Below are 19,656 nucleotides of genomic sequence, written 5' to 3' on the forward strand. Positions count from 1 at the left end.
AAAGAAGCAGTTAGGAAGGAGACTGGCAAACAGTCTCAACAACTCCTCGTTGCCCCCGTATGTTATGAAAGAAGGGGGCAGAATCCCAGGTATCAGCCATTGGCTTGCAAGGAAATCAAGGATCTGTGTAGGGCAGCTAAAGACCATAGGAGGGACTTACCTTGTTTTAATGGTCTAATGAGGGCCATGTTTACAGTACATATGTTAACCCCCTATGATTTAAAATATAATATGACCGTGTTGTTGTCACCTACAGAACACACCCTGTGGGAAGGGGGATGGAAGTGTTTACTAAATCAATTAATAGCAGACTATGCTAATAATGAGGCAAGGGTGGAATTGACAATCAACCATCTAGCTGGAGAAGGACAATACAGCCTACCAGATGATCAAACAGCAGGTATCCTCAGAGAAGTATTGGATGATATCAAAGAGATGGCTTTGAAAGCTTTAATCCAGGTATCGGATGGTACCACCCCCAGTTTGGATTACCTTGGGTGGCTGCAGCTAAAGCTTTAGGACAATTGGACCATCTTGGGTGCCTGTTAAGTAAGCAAACCAATGCTATGTCCCTCACATTGAGTGGCCTGCTCTCAGACATAAAGACCATCAGACATGCCACCTTGCAGAACAGCGATAGAGTTTTTACTCTGGGCACATGAGCATGGGTGTGTAGACTCTGAGGGCATGTGTTGCATGAACCTCTCCAGTCACAGCGAGTCAATCCACATGAGCATTCAGGTTCTGAAGGAAGGGTTCAAGAAACTTCAAGTGGAACACAAAGACTGGGTCAATAAACTCTTCCAATCCCAAGGACTTAAGGTTTGGATGAGGTCTAACTAAAACCAGATTATTATTCTCTTAGTGGTGGTTGTTGTATTGTTAATTGTCCCATATTTGTTTGGATGGTTTTAGAAAGTCTTACAAAATTCTTTCAGTTCCATCTTTGTTGCAAAACAGAAAGGGGGAAGATACCCAACACAGGATCCTCATGGAGTCCTTAGAGGAGAGAACTGGAGGCCAGGATGGCACAAAAACCTCTCAGAGACTCAGTGTGGAAAGGAAAATCCTTAAAAGTACCTAAAAGTATTCTTAAATCCATAAAATACCTTAAAATCCTTGCGTATCTCAAGGAACTAATGAGCCCCACTGAGTGTCAGTACAAAGCTCTCCAGGGACTCATTAAAGAAGATAATTGGGACCATGGTTGCACAAAAATCTAATAGAGTCTTTATCAAAATGGAAACACCAAGTACCAAAAATAACTGAAGTACCTTGAAGCATTAATGAGCCCCACTAAGTATTGTTATTGACAAAGACTCTCCAGGGACTAATTAAAGCAGATAATTAGAGGCCATGATTACACAAACCTCTCAGAGACTCCAATGAAAAAGCCAAACCCAAAGTCCTTTGAAAAACCTGCAATCCCTGCAGGGAGCATTCAGGAGCCCCCAGGGCCATTCCTGAGCAAGGCTCCCCAGGGACTCCTTCCAGCAGATCCCTGAGGCCACTGAGATGTGGACTAGGGGGGGGATGTGGAGGGCAGGACAAGGGGATGACAGTGCCCAGCCTGGCTGGGGCTGTGCCAGGAGACCCCAGTGCCTCAGGACAAGGTGTCTCCTCACAGCCCTTGGTGGCACAGACCCTGCTCCTGTGCCCCAGGGCGCCAAGAACTGGCTTCTCTTTGTCCCCACTTGTCATCACTGCCTCCAGTTCTCTGCTCTGCTTGGGGCCTGGGGACACTTTCTCAGTTGTGTCCCTCACTGGGACCCATTACAAGTCCAAGAAACTTTGGAGTTGGATTCTGACTTGGAGTTCTGGAGAGGTTTCTTCAACTCCCTCTCAGGGACTGATGTTCAAGGCCTGAGCACAAAGCCCCAGAGGCTCATTACAGTCCTGGTGCTGTATCTGTGCTGCTGAGCTGGGTTGGGCTCCTGGCACAGAGGCAGCTCCCGGTAACCAAGAAGAGCTTCAAAAGCACATTTCTCTTGATGAGCAGCTCTTCTGCCAGCCCAGCAGGGCTGGGGCACTGCCTGCAGCCACCCCAGGCACAGAACAGAGGCACAGAGAGCTTCAATCAGTCAGGGCTGGGAAGGTGCTGAGAAGTGCCTGTGGCAGAATCACTGCCAGCCCTTGGCACAGGAACCTCTGGCTGCAGGACAATGCAGCTGCAGCACCTGGAGCCATCTCCTGAAGCTGGAACATCCCAGTGCCTACAGACCCTGTGAGTACATTCTCTGATTGTCTCTTGTGCAGAGCAGCCAAGGGTGCGCAGGGCTGTCCTGCAGAGCAGGGTCCTGCAGCCCAGGGCGCTGTGCTGGGGCAGGGACTCTGCTGCCTGCCAGGGACAGCTCTCAGCCAGCCCTGGCAGCTGCTCCTGGCACTGGGGGACAAGATCTGGGTGGGAGGAGACAGCTGGTAAGGCTTGGAAGTGTTCTCCTTGTGTGGAGAGGATGCTGCATTGTTCAGGACTGCTCCCATCATGGCATTTAACTGCAGAACATTTCCAAGTAGATCATACAGGGAGCAGAGCTTGGCAGGGGTTTCATAAATGCGAAAAGCCTGGGTTTTTATTCTACTGCTCTGTTTTGCCTGAATGGGAAATTGCATATAGATATTCATCTCTCAGTTCAGGTGGAGAATAAATTAAAAAAACCCCAATAGACCTGAATAAACCAGGCAGTGACAGAAATCATCACAGGGCCCCTCAGACGGCGGCATCTTTGTTGCTTTTCCAGCCTCCTCAGGGTTGCTCTGACGTTGCGATCAGAGCCTGCAGAGCCAGAGCTTCCCCTGGGCAGTGCCAGAGCTGGGAGGGGTCTGCAGGGCAGAGCTGAGCCCCCAGGGCTGGGCTGGGCTCTGGCAGCACTGGCAGGGCCCAGTCCTGGGCACAGGGAAGCAGCTGCTGGCAGGGACAGTTCCAGGCAGCAGAGCCCTGGGCAGGGAGTGGGGGGAAAGTGCCCCCAGTCTGTGCTGGGATTTTTAAAGTCCTCCTCAAACACAACTATACCATGATTACTTTTTTTACAGATCCCCATGCCAAGACACTGCAAATGTCCAACAGCAGCTCCATCAGGCACTTCCTCCTGCTGACATTGGCAGACATGCGGCAGCTGCAGCTCCTGCACTTCTGCCTCTTGCTGGGCATCTCCCTGGCTGCCCTCCTGGGCAACGGCCTCATCATCAGCGCCGTAGCCTGCGGCCACCACCTGCACATGCCCATGTTCTTCTTCTTGCTTAACCTCTCTGTTCTTGACATGGCCTTCCTAAGCACCACTGTCCCCAAGGCCATGCACAATTCCCTCTGGGACACCAGGACCATCTCCTACACTGGATGTGCTGCACAGGTTTTTCTGATTTTCTTCTTCTCTGGATCAGAGCTTGCCCTTCTCACAGTCATGTCGTATGATCGCTACGTGTCCATCTGCAAACCCCTGCACTACGGGACCCTCCTGGGCAGCAGAGCTTGTGCCCACATGGCAGCAGCTGCCTGGGCCAGTGCCTTTCTCTACGCTGTCATGCACACAGTCAATACATTTTCCCTGCCCCTGTGCTATGGCAATGCCTTAGGCCAGTTCTTCTGTGAAATTCCTCAGATCCTCAAGCTCTCCTGCTCCAATTCCTACCTCAGGGAACTTGGGCTTCTCATAGTTTGTACTTTTTTGTTAGTTGGTTGTTTTGTGTTCATTGTTTTCTCCTATGTGCAGATCTTCAGGGCTGTACTGAGGATCCCCTCTGAGCAGGGACGCTACAAAGCCTTTTCCACCTGTCTCCCTCACCTGGCCGTGCTCTTCCTGTTTATCAGCACTGCAGTATTTGCCTACCTGAAGCCCCCCTCCATGTCCTCCCCATCCCTGGATCTGGCCCTGTCAGTTTTGTACTCGGTGGTGCCTCCTGCCCTGAACCCCCTCATCTACAGCCTGAGGAACCAGGAGCTCAAGGATGCCCTGAGGACAAAGATGACTGGGTACTTTTCAGAAGCAAAGAAGTGATTGTTTTCTGCTGCTTAGTTTTCAGAATGGAACTCATGACTGGCCCAGTCTCTGCCTTCTCAGGTATTTGGTCATGCCGATGGATTCTTCTTGCCATAAAGTGCTCAATTAAATGTTTCTATTCATCCCTCACCTAATTCCCTGTCTGCCTCTTGAATTTGATCCAGAAGCTCTGTAATCCAGGAGCTGTACTATTGCTTTGTTTGAACAAAATAAACGACCTTGCAGTGCCTTGTTTTTTTGGGATCTCAACTCTGGGACCTGCATGAATTTATAGGGGGGAAAGGGAAGGGTCCCAACACAGCAGCACTGCCAGGGAGCAGCAGCACTTGGTCCTTTCAGAGCTGCTCTTCCCAAGTCCACACTCTCTTTCCCAGCCCTGCTGTGGGTGCAAGGCCAGAGTGCTCTGGCAACTTGGTCACTGTCCTGCTGCATGTCCCTGCTGTGACCACAGGCAGGGCCAGGCCATGGGCACTGCTGGGACACAGCTGGGCTCAAGCACAGCAGCTCCATCAGGAAAGGGCATCCCCTGAGGGCAGAGCAGGAAGGCTTTGCCCTCTCTCCATTTCCTGCTGTCAGGAATGTGCCCCAGGAATGTCCTGGCACAGCAAAACCCAGTGCCTGGGGCAGGGGGAGAGTGTGCATGGGGGGCTCACAGCAGAGTCCTGGCACAGCCAGAGCTCCTGGCATGGACCTGAGGCAGAAGCAGAGCAGGGCCTGGGCTTTGTCCTTGTTCCAGGACAGCCTGGGAAGGTGGCCCAGGGCAATTGTCCCACACCAGCCCCTGCAACCACCACTGCCAGCACTGGCCTCTCCCTACCTACAGGAGGTTGTTTGTCACTGCACAGAGGGACACCAAGGCCAGCAGGCCATGTTTGCTCTGTACTGAGGAGATCTCAGCAGTGCATCATGTGTGTGTGGGGAGATGAACCCCAGTGAGTACAAACACCATCAGCAGCACCCGGGGGTGGCACAATTCCAGTGGCACAAACAGTGCCTTGAGGCCACTTCACTCAAGAGGAATGTCCTCTCGGAAACCACCTAAATTCTTTGCTTGGCTGTGCTGAGGACTGCATTGAAAGAAACATCCAGGGCAGGGAGGCTCCAGGGAAAATGCTCAGGACCGCCATAGACTGCACAGAGAGACATTGGAGTGGTGACTCTGTGGGGAGAAATCACAGCTGCCTCCCTTCTGAACCACCCTGAGGACCTGGACAGGGCTCTGCTGTGTCCTGGGCACTAAGCTGGCACTGAGGGATGTGGAAAAGGCTTTTGGTGTCAGGGATGTTGAGAAGGCTGGGCAGTGTCACTGTGAGACTTCTCTCAAAGCTCTTGGAAAGGCCAGAGCCATCCCAGAGGATCCTGGGCACCTGGGAAGGGCAGACATGGAAGCAGTCTGCAAACATGTGGCAGCAGCTCTCTGGCCACAGGGAGCAAGGCACAACTAGCCAGGCATTGTCTTAGGGAAGGCTGTGAGAAGACCAGAGAAATTAATGAGAAATAATTCTTATCTTCACTTGCTGCGCCTGCTGTTGTGAACATGTAGAATGTGTTATGAAGATTTGTTTACCAAAGGGTGATTTCTTAATTGGCCACTGGTGATGGTGTTTGGATTCAAGGACCAATTAGGTCCACCTGTATGGTGACTGTCTCTAAGGGCGATGGGTGTCTTAAAAGGCATAGTATAATAAAGTGATTGATCAGCCTTCTGAGAATCGTGGAGTCAATGCTAATTATTACCCCTTTGGGGACGCCTGGTTACGGCAAGGGGTGAACCCCGATGTGACCCGGGGGAGCTTGCGGTTGGGAAAAGGTGCCTGCAGAAATGGGCATCCAAATTTCTATGTCAGAAGATGAAACCCTTGCAGTGTGGGAACTTATGATTTGTCATGAGACTTCCTATGTTGCAAGATGTTCTCTGCAGGCTTTTCTGTTAGGCCAAAATTCATGGTTTCCCCGTGGATGTGGAAATCTCACTGGATCTGCAGGCCTGGGACTCACTGGGTCTCTGTGTCTGGGGGAACCGAGGTGAGATGTGAGTGTACCTTGACTACTATCAATCTGGTCAATGCTTTCCAGAACTCTAAGGGGCCAGACCCCATGGGAAAGCGAATCCACCTTGATAGGCACATCCCAGTCAGACTTGGAGGAGCGCGTCCCCCGGCATGGGCAGCCACCAGCCCCTCTGCTACAGCCAGCTGTGGATCTGTTTAGGGACAGCCACCACTGGCTCATTGACCCCTGCCCTGCCGGGGAGGCAGGGGGGGCACTGCACCTGGAGCAGCTTGCTCCTGGCTTCCCAGAGCATGCACATGAAGGTGTGAGAGATGGTCTGCAGTTCCCCTCATTTGCCTCACTACCGTCCCCAGGACAGACATTGGGACCCTGAGGACCTGGATTGGAATTCTGGCCTGCCGGTGGTGGATGAACACCAAATAATCCTGAGACTCCTGAGCAGAATTCTGGCCTGCCAAGGGATTGTTTGCAGCTGTGCCTACAGTGACTGCTTCTAGCAGGGCCTGCCAGGGGGTGATACACCCCATGTGCTTGCACCTGCTCTGTGACAATAGCTTGTGGATTTCCCCACCTCTTGGCCTGGTTGGACTTTTCTGGGGTAACCTTTGGTGGTCCCCCTCCCACAGAAGAGCCATCATCTGCTTTTCAACCACCCTGATGGACGGACTGAGATGGGAGAAGACTCTCCCTCAAGGACTGAGATATGAGAACCCTATATGGAGAAGCTCCCCCTTCCCAAGGACTGAGACTGAAACCCTCAACATGGGGGAGGTGTGTGGGGGAGCTGACCTGACCAAAGCCAGATATTTGCCTGCAGGTATGGCCATTGGACCAAGAAGACAATGGTTCTCACCTACTGCTGAGAACATAGACTGTCTGTACCTGTCTTCAATACCTTCTTTCCCCCTCAGCAATTTCAATAGACTTATTCTTTATTGCATCTGTTCCCCCTCAACAATTTCAAGATTTGTTCCCCTCCTCAGCAATGGACTATAATAGAACCTTGAGTTTACCAGGACTTTTGAGATCTCCCCAATGTGACTAGGCGAACTCCATCAGTTGGACTACAAGGACTTTTTCTCTCTACGTTTGGTAGCTCCCTCTCTCTCTCTCCACCTCTTTTCTATTCTTTTCCTTTCTCTAATTCCATTAACACATTTGCTGTGGTCATTCAATAAAGGTGCATTTGTTCTGATTGATACTGCAATCCCCTTTCCGTGTTGGTTTTGCACTCCAAGAGCAGTAAGCAAACCATCACAACCCCCATTCATACGAACAGATGGTGACAACTGACACCCATCAGGAGCTGCAGGCCGACCATGAGCAGCATCATCACTGCAGGGATCCCAAGGGACATCAGCGGGATCCAACGCATGGAGCGGGACAGGTGGGAACCCGGCACCAGCTGGTAACTCAGCTGTCCATAGATTTCTCTAACAGGGAATGCTTCACCGCGTGCCAACGGGAAGATGTGGGCCATCCGATGGTCCTTCCAATATATTCATTCTGGGAGGCACTTTTCATGGACCTGGACAAATTTATGTCACTTCCAAAGTCCAGACCATTGGCCCAGGGGAAGAAATTTTCGTACAGCTCTGTTGCACAGAACCTCCTTTTTATCTATCACAAGGGACTCCTATTGCACAAGCATTCCTGTTACCTAAAGACAATCCAGGACAGGTTCCCCTCAACCCCACCATCATGTGGGTGCAGGTTGTGGCCTCCAACAAACCTGTCATGGAGTGTGGCCTGTTCTGCAAAGGGGAGAAGATTTACTGCCTGAGCATGCTGGACACCAGGGTGGATGTTACCATCATAGCCCGCTCTGAATAGGCAGCAAATTGGGAACTACAGCCCGTGGCGGGGATGATTTCAGGGATTGGAAGGGCAGCGGTTTCCATAAGGAGTAAGAGAAATATTATAGTAGAAGGTCCCGAAGGCAAGATGGCAACCATCCAGCCATTCGTGGTGAGGGCACTGATCACCTTTTGGGGCAGGGACCTTCTAGCCCAATGGGGCGCCTCTCTAAAAATTCCCAGTAGGGATTCTTAGTGGGGGCCACTGTGAAGTGTGTGAAACCCACCATCCCACAACTCACCTGGAAACAACAACATCCAGTGTGGAATGACCAGTGGCCCCTTTCTTTCTAACACAAAGTTACGTGCACTGGAGGCCCTCGTGGAGGAGCAGCTTGCCAAGGGCCGCATCACCAAAACCAACAGCCCTTGGAACTCCCCTATCATTGTTTTAGGAACACCCAGCAAAGACAGGGGAGGGCCCCTCCATGATCTAAAAAAAAAAAAAAAAGTCATAGAAGATAAGGTGCCCTGCAGCCCAGCATGCCCATGCCTTTGATGCTGCCCCAGGACTGGAAACTTTTTCCTGAAGGGAACAGGACAGGCTGTGGGGATCAGAGGCAGGGCAGAGCCAGGGAGAAGAATGACTTTTGCATTTTACAGAGCTATGCCTTCCCTTGGCCTTGTTGGCTGACAAGAAATGAACATCCCTCTGTGTCTCGGGCAGCTCCTTCTCCAAGGAAAGTAGGTGGGATTTGGAGCCAAGGAGCTGAAAGCTGCAGGTGCAGCCTGGGCTGGAGGGAACTCAGATTTGCACAAGGCTGCTCTGAGGGCCAGGGCTTGGATGGGGGAAATGGTGGGGTGGGGGTAGGGACAGAGTCTGATGGATTGTCAGCCATGAAGGGTCTTAATTTTAATATCCACTCAAACTGCATGACGAGGTCCATGGATTTACTGTCAATTGGAAGTTGCACATAACAATAAATTAACAGGAAAACAAAACTAAACAGGATCTAAACAATCTTTTCTCACTGTATTTTTAAATAGAATATATTGACTTTGAATACATTACTGAGATCTACTTAACCACAAGTGATTTGGAAATTAAAATCAAATTATTCCCAGAGGCTTGGCTTGTTCAGGTGTTCTGAATGTTAATGAGACCTGGGACACTTAATTCCTGCACTGAAGAGCTCAAGGCTGAACAAGCCTCTGGAGCAGGAAAATTCAGCAGCAGCCTCCAAGGTGCTGAGGATGTCAGCAGCCCCCACTGAGGCCATCCCTGCCCAGAGACCGTGGGGGAATGGGCAGACAAGGAGAGCGTCCCTGGGGCTGGGGCAGCACAACTCAGAGGCACCAGTGGCTCCAGCTGGGAAATGGAGTGTGGAATGTGGCTGGGAAAGCCCTGCCTGGGCTGGGCCAAGCAGGACAGACAAGACCTGACTCCTATTCCCCAAACAACTCTCTCAAGGAGACATTTAAAAGGAATTACAATTGTTTGTGTGCTCTGAGTTAGGAGCACTGGAGAAATACCAATACAAGAGATTCTGAGGAGCACAGAAGAACAAAACAGCCTTTACTGGGTACTTTAGAAAATCAGAGAAACTTTGGCAAAAGGTTTATTATAGCTTTGTAATAGTTTTGGTTTGTTAATTTAAGATTTTTCAAATCCTGGGATTTCTGAAGTAATGTATTGATGAGTGTGGTGGGTTTTAGTGTCCATTAATTATTTATGTATTAATTTTGTTGTGAGATAGGATTGCGAGAAAGGTACAGTAGGCCTAAAATTTTAAGAGTATATAAAGAAATTTTTATTTAAAAATAAAATTAAAAAGAAAAAAGTAGTAAGAATTAAACTCTTTAGAACACTTTTTTCTTTACAACTTTTTTTTTTACTGACAATGAAAAGAAACTAAACTTAAAATTTCTAGTTAGGGTACTATTTCTAGAATAGTCTTTTTTAGTTTACTTTGGGAGAGAAGTTTTTCTTATTAAGATTATGGAGATTTTTTTACAAGAGAAAAAAATGGATTTTTTGATGCTCTTAATTCTCTCATGGATAACAGTTGTCTATAGAACTTTGTTATTGTGAAGTTACTTTTATTGCTACAAGCTTTTTTACAGCTTGTTGATGAGCCATGTCGACTTATGGGGTATTGCTTTAAGTATGAGTCGTTAAAAGGTAAAAGTTTTTATTATTAAGTTCAAAATTATTTTTATCTCTGGGAATAGAGATCTTTTTTTGAGGATACTGGACTATTTTTTTTACCCTCTTTAAACTTTTTATGAAATTACAGTTATTTTAACATTTGTTTATTTAAGTATGGAGGTTTTTGTTTGACATTAATTTGAATTTTTTCTGTAGTTTTATGTGTTATAAAGAAAAAGAGTTTTTTCTCTATAGTTTACAAGACAATTTTATTTTTAAGATTAAGGGGGTTTTTTTTCTTTTTTTTTTTAATTAGAATTTCATTGCTTCTTTACTTACTTTGATGGTTTTACATTGTTTCTTTATATGTTTGTATTTTGTTTTTCTTTTACTCAAGGGAGGATTGAAGTATTGAAAAGGTTACTGATCCGCCTGTAACTTGTGGTGGGAGTGGTGGTTGGGTTGTGTTAGGATTGGTTTTACAGTTGGTTTTGGGTTTTTTTTTTGTGTTTAACTTTTTAGTTGTAGGGTTATTTTCTATGGGTTGTAAGTTGTAGGAGTTTTTGGTTTTAGTTGTGTTGGGGTGAGGGGGCCTGATGGTAAGATTTTAATAGGTGTGGCTAGCTTTGTTCTGGTTGGGGGTTTGTAGCCTCTTTTGTTTTCCTGTTTGGTAGTTGTTGGGGTTTGGTTTGGTTAGAACAGGACCAATGGGGAGGGGGCAGCCTGGGGAGGGGGGAAGGGGCTCAGCCCACGACAGGGTTGCTTGGTTTAGTTAGGTTAGGTTAGGTTAGGTTAGGTTAGGTTAGGTTAGGTTAGGTTTGGTTTGGTTGAGATGGGGGCCAGGGCTAAGGCCACTGTTTCTTTGCTGACTGGAAAAGAAAGAGGAGGTTCCTGGGTTTTTTCATCTTTAACATATGTGTTTCACAGAGGCATGTTCAGCATCTTAGTGGTTCAACAGATTGTCAGTTACACAAAAAAGTTTTGTAATACCTTTTTAAATTCTTCTTATGTCAAACTACGTAAGATATTCAATCAACAGAGAACACTTCTCAAAGCATTGACTTGGTCCATTCAACTTCACAAACTCTAAGCCTGTTCAAATTAATGTTAATCAAAATCTGCAGGAGCACAGAAACAGAGAAAGACAAAAGAGCCAGCCCTGTTCCGTGTTCTTTTGTTTTTATGGCACCCCACAGTGACACAATGGTACCTTGTATCCATGGGGCCCTGCAGTGTCATAATGGTGCTTTGATTCCATGGGGTCCAGCAGTGTCAAAAGAGACCCTGCTTTCAATTGGATTCCACAGTGTTGCAATGGCCCCAAGGTTCCAGAAGGCCCTGCAGTGTCATAATTGTCCCAATGATTCCATGAGGCCTTGCAGTGCCACGATGATCTCTGTGGTTCCACAAGACACACAATGTCATGTGGCTCCTATTCCATGAGCCCTGCAATGTCACAATGGACCTTTGGACCCTGGGGGTTTGCAGTGTCACAATGGTCTCCTTTGGCTCCACAGTGTAAAAATGGACCCCTGATGACAGGAGGCCCCACAATGTACCCATGACCCCTATGCAGCCTTCAGTGTCACAAAGGCCTCTTGGTATCATGAGGTCCCAGAGTATTCAGAATGGTCCTCTTAGTTCTGTGGGCACCCCCAGGGTCACAATGGTCTCAGTGGTTCCATGAGGCTGTGAAGTCTCTTAATGGTCTTTCCATGGGTCCATGAGGCCCTGCAATGTCACAATGGACCTTTAGCTCCATGGGGTGTCACAGTGTTACAATAGCCCCTTGGTTCCATGACACCACAGAGAGTCATAATGGTTCCATAAGGCACTGAAGTGTCACAATGGACCTTGGTTTGATGGGGCCTCTCAGTGTCACAATGATCCCTACACTCAATGGAGCCCCACAGTGTCAGTACAGTCCCCTAGATTCCATGAGGCCCAGCAATGTCACAGTGCTCTCCACAATTCCATGAGGCCCCACAGTGTCACAACAGTCCCTTGGTCTCACAAGACTTCACAGTGTCACAATGGTCCCTTGGTGTCACAGAGCCCCACAGTGTCACAATGCTCCCTTGCTTCCATGGCCCTGTGCTGCTGCATTCCCCCCTCCCCTTCTCAGGCCGCCCTGCCAGCTGAGAAATGCTCCTTGGGCCTCGGCCTTGGCCAGCAGCCCCTGGGCTCAGCCCCTCTGCAGCTCATCACAAACACTGTCTGCTCCAGCCACTGCTGCTGCCCAACCAGCTCCTGGTTCCTGTAGGAGCAGCCCTGGGAACTGGTTTTGTTCCCTCAGTGGCACAAGATCCCTGTTCTCACACTTCCAAAGAAAGCTGTTGGTGCCAAGTGTGGCCAGGATGAACCATTGCTGGGACTGAAGCCCCTCTCTTGGGGCCCTACAAACAGCACTCCAAAAGGAGCCCTTGGAGCTCTCCTGGGCCAGCGACTCCCTCTGAGTGGGGCCTCTCCCAGCCGGGAACTCTCCCGTTCTCTGCACTCGGGGATCCCCAACAACAATGGAGCCTGGGCCGATCCCCACACTCCTCCAGGATCAACCCTTCACCCACAGGGGAGATGCCAAAGGATCCACAGGGAGCATTTCCTGCCCTCAGGGGAATTTCTCACAGGTGCCTTGCCCTGACTCTTTGTGTCTGTGTGCACACAGGAGTGCCTGTGCTGGGGAAATGTGGCAGAAATGCTGCTCTCTGAGGGCTTGGAGTGCCTTGGATAGCTGTAAGTTAGGTTAAGTCACAAGGTTTGAGCTAAGTTAAATGCTGCTAAGAATTCTTCTTGTTCTAAGTTGTTATGTTTAATAAAAGTTAAGTTGAATATTGTTAAGTGTTATTCCTCTGTTAAATTGCTAAGTCATAGGTTATAAGTTAGGTTAAATACTGTTAAGCTCTGTTCTTTGCTAAATTGGGAAGTTTAAGGTGTCAGTTAAGGCTAAGGTATCAGTTAAGTCCTGTTAAGTTTGAGCTCTGTTAACCTTTTCGGCCATATTTCTTTTATCCTTGCCCTCACTGTCCTTGTGTCACACACACACAGGGACAGTTCTCAGTTAATTTCTGGTTTGATTGCCTGGATTCTGTTTGGTTTTGCTGTTGCTTTGTTTCCTTGCTGTGCCTGAAATATTCCAGTCAGGAGCAAAGTGACTCTTGCCAAGGAATTTCGTGGTGCTGTCGCCTAATATTAAATCTGGTTTTTGCTGCTCCCTTGCTGGGGATTTTTTCAGCGCTCTCAAGGCCTCGTTCGTAACAGGGTGAAGGAGCCCTGGCCCAGGCACTGGCCCTGGGGGACACTGGGACTCTGCAGGGAGTCCCTGTCCCCCTGTGCCACCCCCAGGGCCCTGTCCCCCAGTCCCCAGGTCGGTCTCATGGAACATCCTCTGCGGGAGGCTGCGGGGCCAGGGGTGGGGGGACCTGGGGGGACAGGGGACCCTGCTGTGCACGAGCAGGGTTGGACTGCTCTGGGGGCAACTGTGAGGCGGGCCGGGCCTGAGTGACCTCCCCAGTGACCTCACACAGCCCCTGTGATGTCACACAGCCCCTGGGATGTCACACAGCCATGTCTGGGATGTCAAACAGCCATATCTGAGATGTCACAGTGCCAAGTCTATAATGTCACCCGGTGATGCCATACAGCAGTGCTGCAATGTCACTGAAGACTGTGAAGTCGCAAAGTCATTCTGTTATGCCAGAATCTGTTCTGTGATGCTGCAGCCTGCTCTATTATGTTACACAACCACCTGATGATGTCACAACCCACACTCTGATGTCACAGAGGCACGCTCTATGATGGCAGAGTCTGCTCTATGGCCTCACACCCTACTCTATGATGTCACAGCCCACTCTGTGATGTCACAACTCCCTCAGTGATGTCACAAAACCCTCTCCGTAATGTCATACTCCCACTCTGTAATGTCACAGCACACCTTTTGAACACAAAGCCCACTCCATGATGTCACACAGTCATGCCATGATGTCACAGCCTGCTCTGTGATGTCACAGAATCCCCTCTGTGATGCTGTAGCTGCTCAATGACCTCACACAACCAACTCTGTGATGTCATAGCCCAATCTGTGACCTCACACAGCCCACTCTGTGCTGTCACACAGCCCCTTGCTGACATCACAATTGCTCTGTGCCTCTATGACACAGCCACACAGGTGCTGCTGTGACACAGCCCCCTCTGGGACATCCCACAGCCCCTGCCAGTGCTGAGCCCTTGTGAGCTCTGTCTGTGCCCTGCTGGTGTCCCTGAGGGGCCCTGGCAGTGCCCCAGCCCTGCTGGGCTGTGCACAGGAGCTGCTCCTGGCCAGAGCTGTCTCTCTGCAGCGCTGCCCTTGCCTGGACCTGCCTCTGGGCCAGGAGCCCGGCCCAGCTCAGCAGCACAGACACAGCGCAGGGACTTCAATGACCCTCTGGGGCTTTGGTGCTCTTTGCATCAGATTCTGTCCCTCAGAGTGTGCTCAAAGAACTTCTCAGGGACTCAAAAAGAAATTGAAACAAAGAAGTTTCTCATACTTTAAATAGATCCTTCTGAGGGACAGGACTGAGAAAGTGTCCCCAGGTTGCAGGTAGAGGAGAACACAGGTGGCAGGGATGACAGGTGGGGACAAGCAAGGGAAAGGTGTCTCTGAAACTGAGCAAACTTGCGCCTCTGTCCCTGCAGGCTGTCGGCATCCCCCGGCTGCCCCACCTGGCTGGCCCCTTCCTCTGCTGACAGCTCTGCCTCCTGCCTGCCTCTGCCTGCCCACACAAAGCCTTGGGCTGCTCCAGGCTCCAGGGGGATGTGCTGCACCACAGCCCTGCCCTGGCAGGGAAATTCCTTTCTCCTGGTGCCAGTCTGGGCCTCCCCAGCTGCCCTTGGTGCTAATATGTCTTCTTCAGGCTCATTCCCACTATGAAAAAAAAGCTCCAGCCTCTCTGAAACCACCCTTCCATCCCTCCCAGGCTACTCCTATTCTACCCTCAGTCTCCACACCACTGAGCCCAGAGCCATCACACTCTACCAGCTAGTTTTGTGATGAGGCCTCCAAACCCCATCCTGGGAGATTTTTGTGTCTTCTCCAAGGTCTGAGAAAATGGAAAAATAATGATCAAAGTTATTTTCTCCCAAATCTTGCAATGACAGAACAAGGGCCAATATCTTTAAACTGAATGAGGGTGGATTTATATATCTTAGAAGGAGGAAATATTTTACAAGTAAGAGGGTGGCTCGAAACTGCAGCTGATTTTCCAGAGAAGTGCATTCTCCATCCCAGGAATTGTCCAAGAGCACGAACATTGTGCAACCTGACCCAGTGAAACCCTCCCCTCCCCAGTGACAGAATTCCTGTTGTGAGTTCTTTGATGTGCTGGGTGCCCCGACAACGCTTCTGGCCAGAATGTCTGCTGAGGGCAGCCAGGCTGCTGCAGGGGCAGTGACCTCACAGCCATCACCATGGCAGCCCTGTCCCCTGGGCCTGGCTCTGCCCTTTCCTCTGCCCCTGCCTTGGCTCTGCTGGCATGAAGAGTTTTGTCATTAATATCTTGTCCCCGAGGTGCTGGGGCCAATGGCTTTCCAGTCAGGCTCCTGGAGCAGAAGTGGCTTTTCAGGGCCCAGCCAGGAATGAGCCCTGAGGCAGCAGCTCTGCAGTGGTGGCCACCAGGCCGGGCTGCCAAGGGAGGCTTCTGGCCATGGCCTGCAAGCAGCTGATGCTGCCAAGGTGCCTTTGGTGCCTCAAGCTCTCCCTGGCACAGCTCCCAGCACGGCCCTCTGTCCTCGTGCCCGAGCCCTACCCTGTGCTGGGGCTGGCCTGGGGCTTTTCCTGCAGCGGGACCTGCCCTGCTCATGGCACAGGAAAGGCAGTTCCTGCTGGAGCAGGAGGCTCTGCCTGCAATGGGCTCCAACAACTCCAGCAGGGCCCTGTTAACTTCAAAACTGCTTCCTAAAGCACTATATTCTAATAATTGTTATAGCTCCTGAACTGTGGAGTAAATGAATGTGCTTAAGTTCTTTCTTCTAATCATGATTAGAATCAATCAGAGAAATATTTATAAAAATCTATCGGGTATTCCATCATTAATTCTGTGGGACAAATTGGGTTAAAGGTTCAATTCCACCTGTTCAATCTTTTATACCTTTGACAAATTCTGGGGCTGGGATTGGATCCAGCCACTCCCAGTCTCCTCTCTTTGAAAGAATTTTAGAAGTCTAGGGGCCCTGCAGGGGTTTGAGGATCCATGGTGGCTGTTGGGTGTCATTTCTCCACCTCATGATTAAGCAGGAATTTTTCCAATAAAGAAATAAAGATTTTTCCTGAAGCTCCCACTGTGCCCATGACAGGAACCCCTGTGAGTGTCTGGGACATTCCGGCCCTTTGGCAGCCTGGGGACTCCTGGGATGTCACTGTGGAGCCCCCGTGAGTGCCTGTGACAGATCGGTGCCTTTGCGGCCCAAGGTCCCCTGGGATGTCACCATGGAATGGCTGTGACTGCCTCTGCCCACAGGGCTCTTTACCATCCCCAGAAAGCCCTGGCAGGTCTCCATGGAGCCCCTGTCCCTGCCTGTGACATTCCAGCTCTGGAACAGCCTGGAGACTCTTGGAAAGTCCCCATGGAACCTCTCTTAGGGCCTGTATCCAATCTGATCCTTAGCAGGTAACCATCACCAGCCTCCTGTTGCTATGGTCAGTTTCCATGGCAACCATCCCCAGCCCCTGTTGCTATGGTCAGTCCCTCGGGAGCTCCATGGAGACCCCATGCCAGGGGTGGTTGCCATGGACACCAGCTCAGGCCTGCAGCCAGATCCTTTTGCCATGGCAACCATTGGCAGCCCCATCCCCAGGCTCATGGGATCCCAGAACCACAGAATTAGCTGAGCTGGGAGGGACCCATCAGGATCCTCCAGTCCAACTGCTGGCCCTGCACAGGACACCCCAACAATGCCAGCCTGGGCCTGGCAGCGCTGTCCAAACACTGCTGCAGCTCAGAGAGCCCTGGAGCTGGGACCCTTCCCTGGGGAGCCTGGGCAGGGCCCCAGCAGCCTCTGGGCAAAAACCTTTTCCTGACATCCAACCTGAGCCTGCCTCGACTCAGCTGCAGCCGTTCCCTCCACTCCTGTCCCTGGGCACCCGAGGGAAGAAGTCCCTACAGCTCAAGCCAGGGACCCCCTCCCAAGGCTGTTGCCATGGCCACCAGGGCTGGGACCAGCTGAGATGCTCGGTTTCCACAGGCCAGGGTTCGGGAATGGGATTCCCCAATTTCCTGCTTGGTATAAAAACGCGCTGCCCTCACTGCCCTCCCACCTCTCATGGAAAGCAAAAAAAGGCAAAGATCCTGGGCTGGGATATAAACAATTTATTAGGAACAGCAATGAGATAAGGAACAAACAAGAACTGAAACCATACTGATAACAGAAGTGATAAGGGAAAACTACAACACAACTCACTGGGTCTTCCTGGCCACAATTTCCCTTTCCTGGAGAGGACACCCTTCTCCTCAGGAGAGAGTCCCTTTCCAGCCCTTGGTGATGACCTGAGGTGAGAGTGAATGTAATGTCAGGGCCATGGCCAGACCCTCATGTTCTTCCACCCCACATCATGTCATTGGCAGGAGCAGGAAAAGGGACAGGTGTCTTCCTAGCATGGACCAGAGGGAAAATGGGTCCCCAGAACTCTTCCCAACATGTGACTTCCAATGGGGAAAGAAGCTGGAGCTGGGCATGAAGCTCTTCCTGCAGTTAGGGCACTTACAGAACTTCCGTTACTGGTGACTCCATTGGTGTCTGATCAAGTCCAAGCTCATGGAGGAGCTCTTCCCATGATGTGGAGAACTCATAGGGCCTCTCCCCAGTATGGATGCACCGGTGCCTGATGAGGGTGAATTTTTTCTTGAAGCCCTTCCCACAATCAGGGCAGTGGAAGGGCCTCTCCTCGGTGTGAATGCGCTCATGCAGGCAGAGATTTGAGCTGGTCTGAAACCTCTTCCCACAGGTGGGGCACTAGTAGGGCTTCTCCCCAGTGTGGATCTGCTGGTGCCTGATGAGGAGGGAGTTGTGCTTGAAGCCCTTCCCACAGTCAGGGCAGCAGAACGGCCTCTCCTCTGAGTGAATGTGCTGGTGCTTGTAGAGATCGGAGCTGGTCTGAAACCTCTTCCGACACTGGAGACACTTGAAGGGCCTCTACCCAGTATAGATGTGTTGATGGGTGACGAGGGTGGATCTGCAGCTGAAGCCCTTCCCACATTCCCCACGCTCACAGGTCCATTCTCTGGTTTAATCATCTGGTGACAGATCAGGGTGCTGCTCTGCCTGAAGCTCTTCCAACACTCCAAGTACTTGTAGGGCTTCTCCCCATCATGAAGCTGCTCATGGACCACCAGCTCCGAGCTCTGGCTCAAGCTCTGTCCACCTTCCTGGCTCAGGGTGGGTCTTTCCTCCTAAGAGCAACCTGTGCTGCGTTTGGAGCCCATCTTCATGCAGGGTCTCTTTGAGTTTTCTTCCCTGTTGGATTCCAGTTCCCTGGAGTCACTCAAAATGGCCTCTTCCTTGAGGTTCTGCCATGGGGATTTGTCCTGCCTAGTCTCCAACCTCAGTTCCTTGTCTGGGGGAGGAAGGACAAGGAGAGGATGGAATTTGCCCCAATACCACAGGGAAGGGGAAGGAGATCCCTCCAGCAGGATGGCGTTGGCAGCAGGGTTGTCCTGCAGCCAGGGGCCATGCTGGGCTGGGAGATGGAGCAGGAGAGAGGGGGAAAGGGGCACTGGCTTCCTCCTCACTTGCCTGGGTGTCCCAGGGCTCCTTCCTCTTCCTCGCAGCCTCCTCCTCCATCTGGCAAAGATTTGGGGGTGGGAAATCCTGTTTTGGGAGGAAAACAAGGGATGAGCACATTTTTTTTTGTACTGGTTTAAAGGCAAACCTGGAGATGGTCTAAACCAGAATTACAATTTAATAAGAAAAATTTAGATCAAGGCAATGATACAGAAACACTGCCTAAACTGACAGAGTCAGGATATAACCTGACACCCTGTTGGTCAGGGTGATGGCAGCAGTCCCATTAAATGGTGGCTGCAGTCCTGTTGGAGTGATGAACATGATTCTGTCGAAGCAGTGATCCTGTAGAAGAGTCTGGTCTTCCTCTGAAGGTCCAGGGGTGGTTATGGAGATCTTGTCCTCTGGGAATCCAGTAGGCAAGCTGCTCCTGGTATTTTAAGCCTGAGCTTATATCCAGGTAGGAATGCTTGGCTCCTCCCCCTGGGTGGAGCACCCCACAATGGGATGATGGAATTTTATCAGTCCTGCAGTGACACTCAATGACCCATTTACAGAAGATATCTCCCCTGGAGGGCGTTATCAGGGCTGAGTCATGCAAGAGATAAAGAACACTGCCCCACCTGTTTATAACAGTTTATGAAGATGGTAATTGAAAACATGCATTTGGTTACATCTTACACTGCAACCTGAAACAGTGGGGTAATCCCTGCCTCCTTGTCCCTGCTCAGCAGCCTGGCAGGGGCCGCCCCATGCTCCTGCCCTTGCCATTGCACATGCCCACATGCCAGTGCCCATCCTGGGAAGAGCCCTGAGCAAGGAGGGAGGGACAGGATCTGCCTGGCCAGGGGCTGGGGCTCAGGCGTTGGCCCTTTGCATTCCTGAAATACATCCAGGTTTGCTCAGCACCGGAGACACCTTTGCCTTGTTTGTCCCCACCTGTCATCACTGC

At 50.6% G+C, this 19,656-nt stretch overlaps 1 protein-coding gene across 1 annotated transcript; it reads left to right on the forward strand.

Annotated features, from left to right (window-relative positions):
• The first annotated feature begins 1,203 nt into the window (after positions 1–1,203).
• On the forward strand, positions 1,204–3,992 carry LOC128947371 (olfactory receptor 14J1-like). The gene is made up of 2 exons (XM_054291625.1): positions 1,204–1,252; positions 3,379–3,992. The coding sequence occupies exons 1-2, from the start codon at positions 1,204–1,206 to the stop codon at positions 3,990–3,992; spliced, it is 663 nt and encodes a 220-aa protein (XP_054147600.1).
• Positions 3,993–19,656: the final 15,664 nt, after the last annotated feature.

This window comes from Melozone crissalis, unplaced genomic scaffold, assembly GCF_028551555.1.
Source record: "Melozone crissalis strain CALT ecotype California unplaced genomic scaffold, PUWL_Pcris_2 ptg000099l_1, whole genome shotgun sequence".
In the NCBI taxonomy this organism is placed as follows: Eukaryota; Metazoa; Chordata; class Aves; order Passeriformes; family Passerellidae; genus Melozone; species Melozone crissalis.

Coding starts and splice junctions, on each gene's coding strand:
- LOC128947371 (XM_054291625.1), top strand. CDS start 1,204: ATGGTTGCACAAAAATCTAATAGAGTCTTTATCAAAATGGAAACACCA. Junction 1,253..3,378: donor TATCAAAATGGAAACACCAA/GTACCAAAAATA, acceptor TCTCTGGATCAG/AGCTTGCCCTTCTCACAGTC.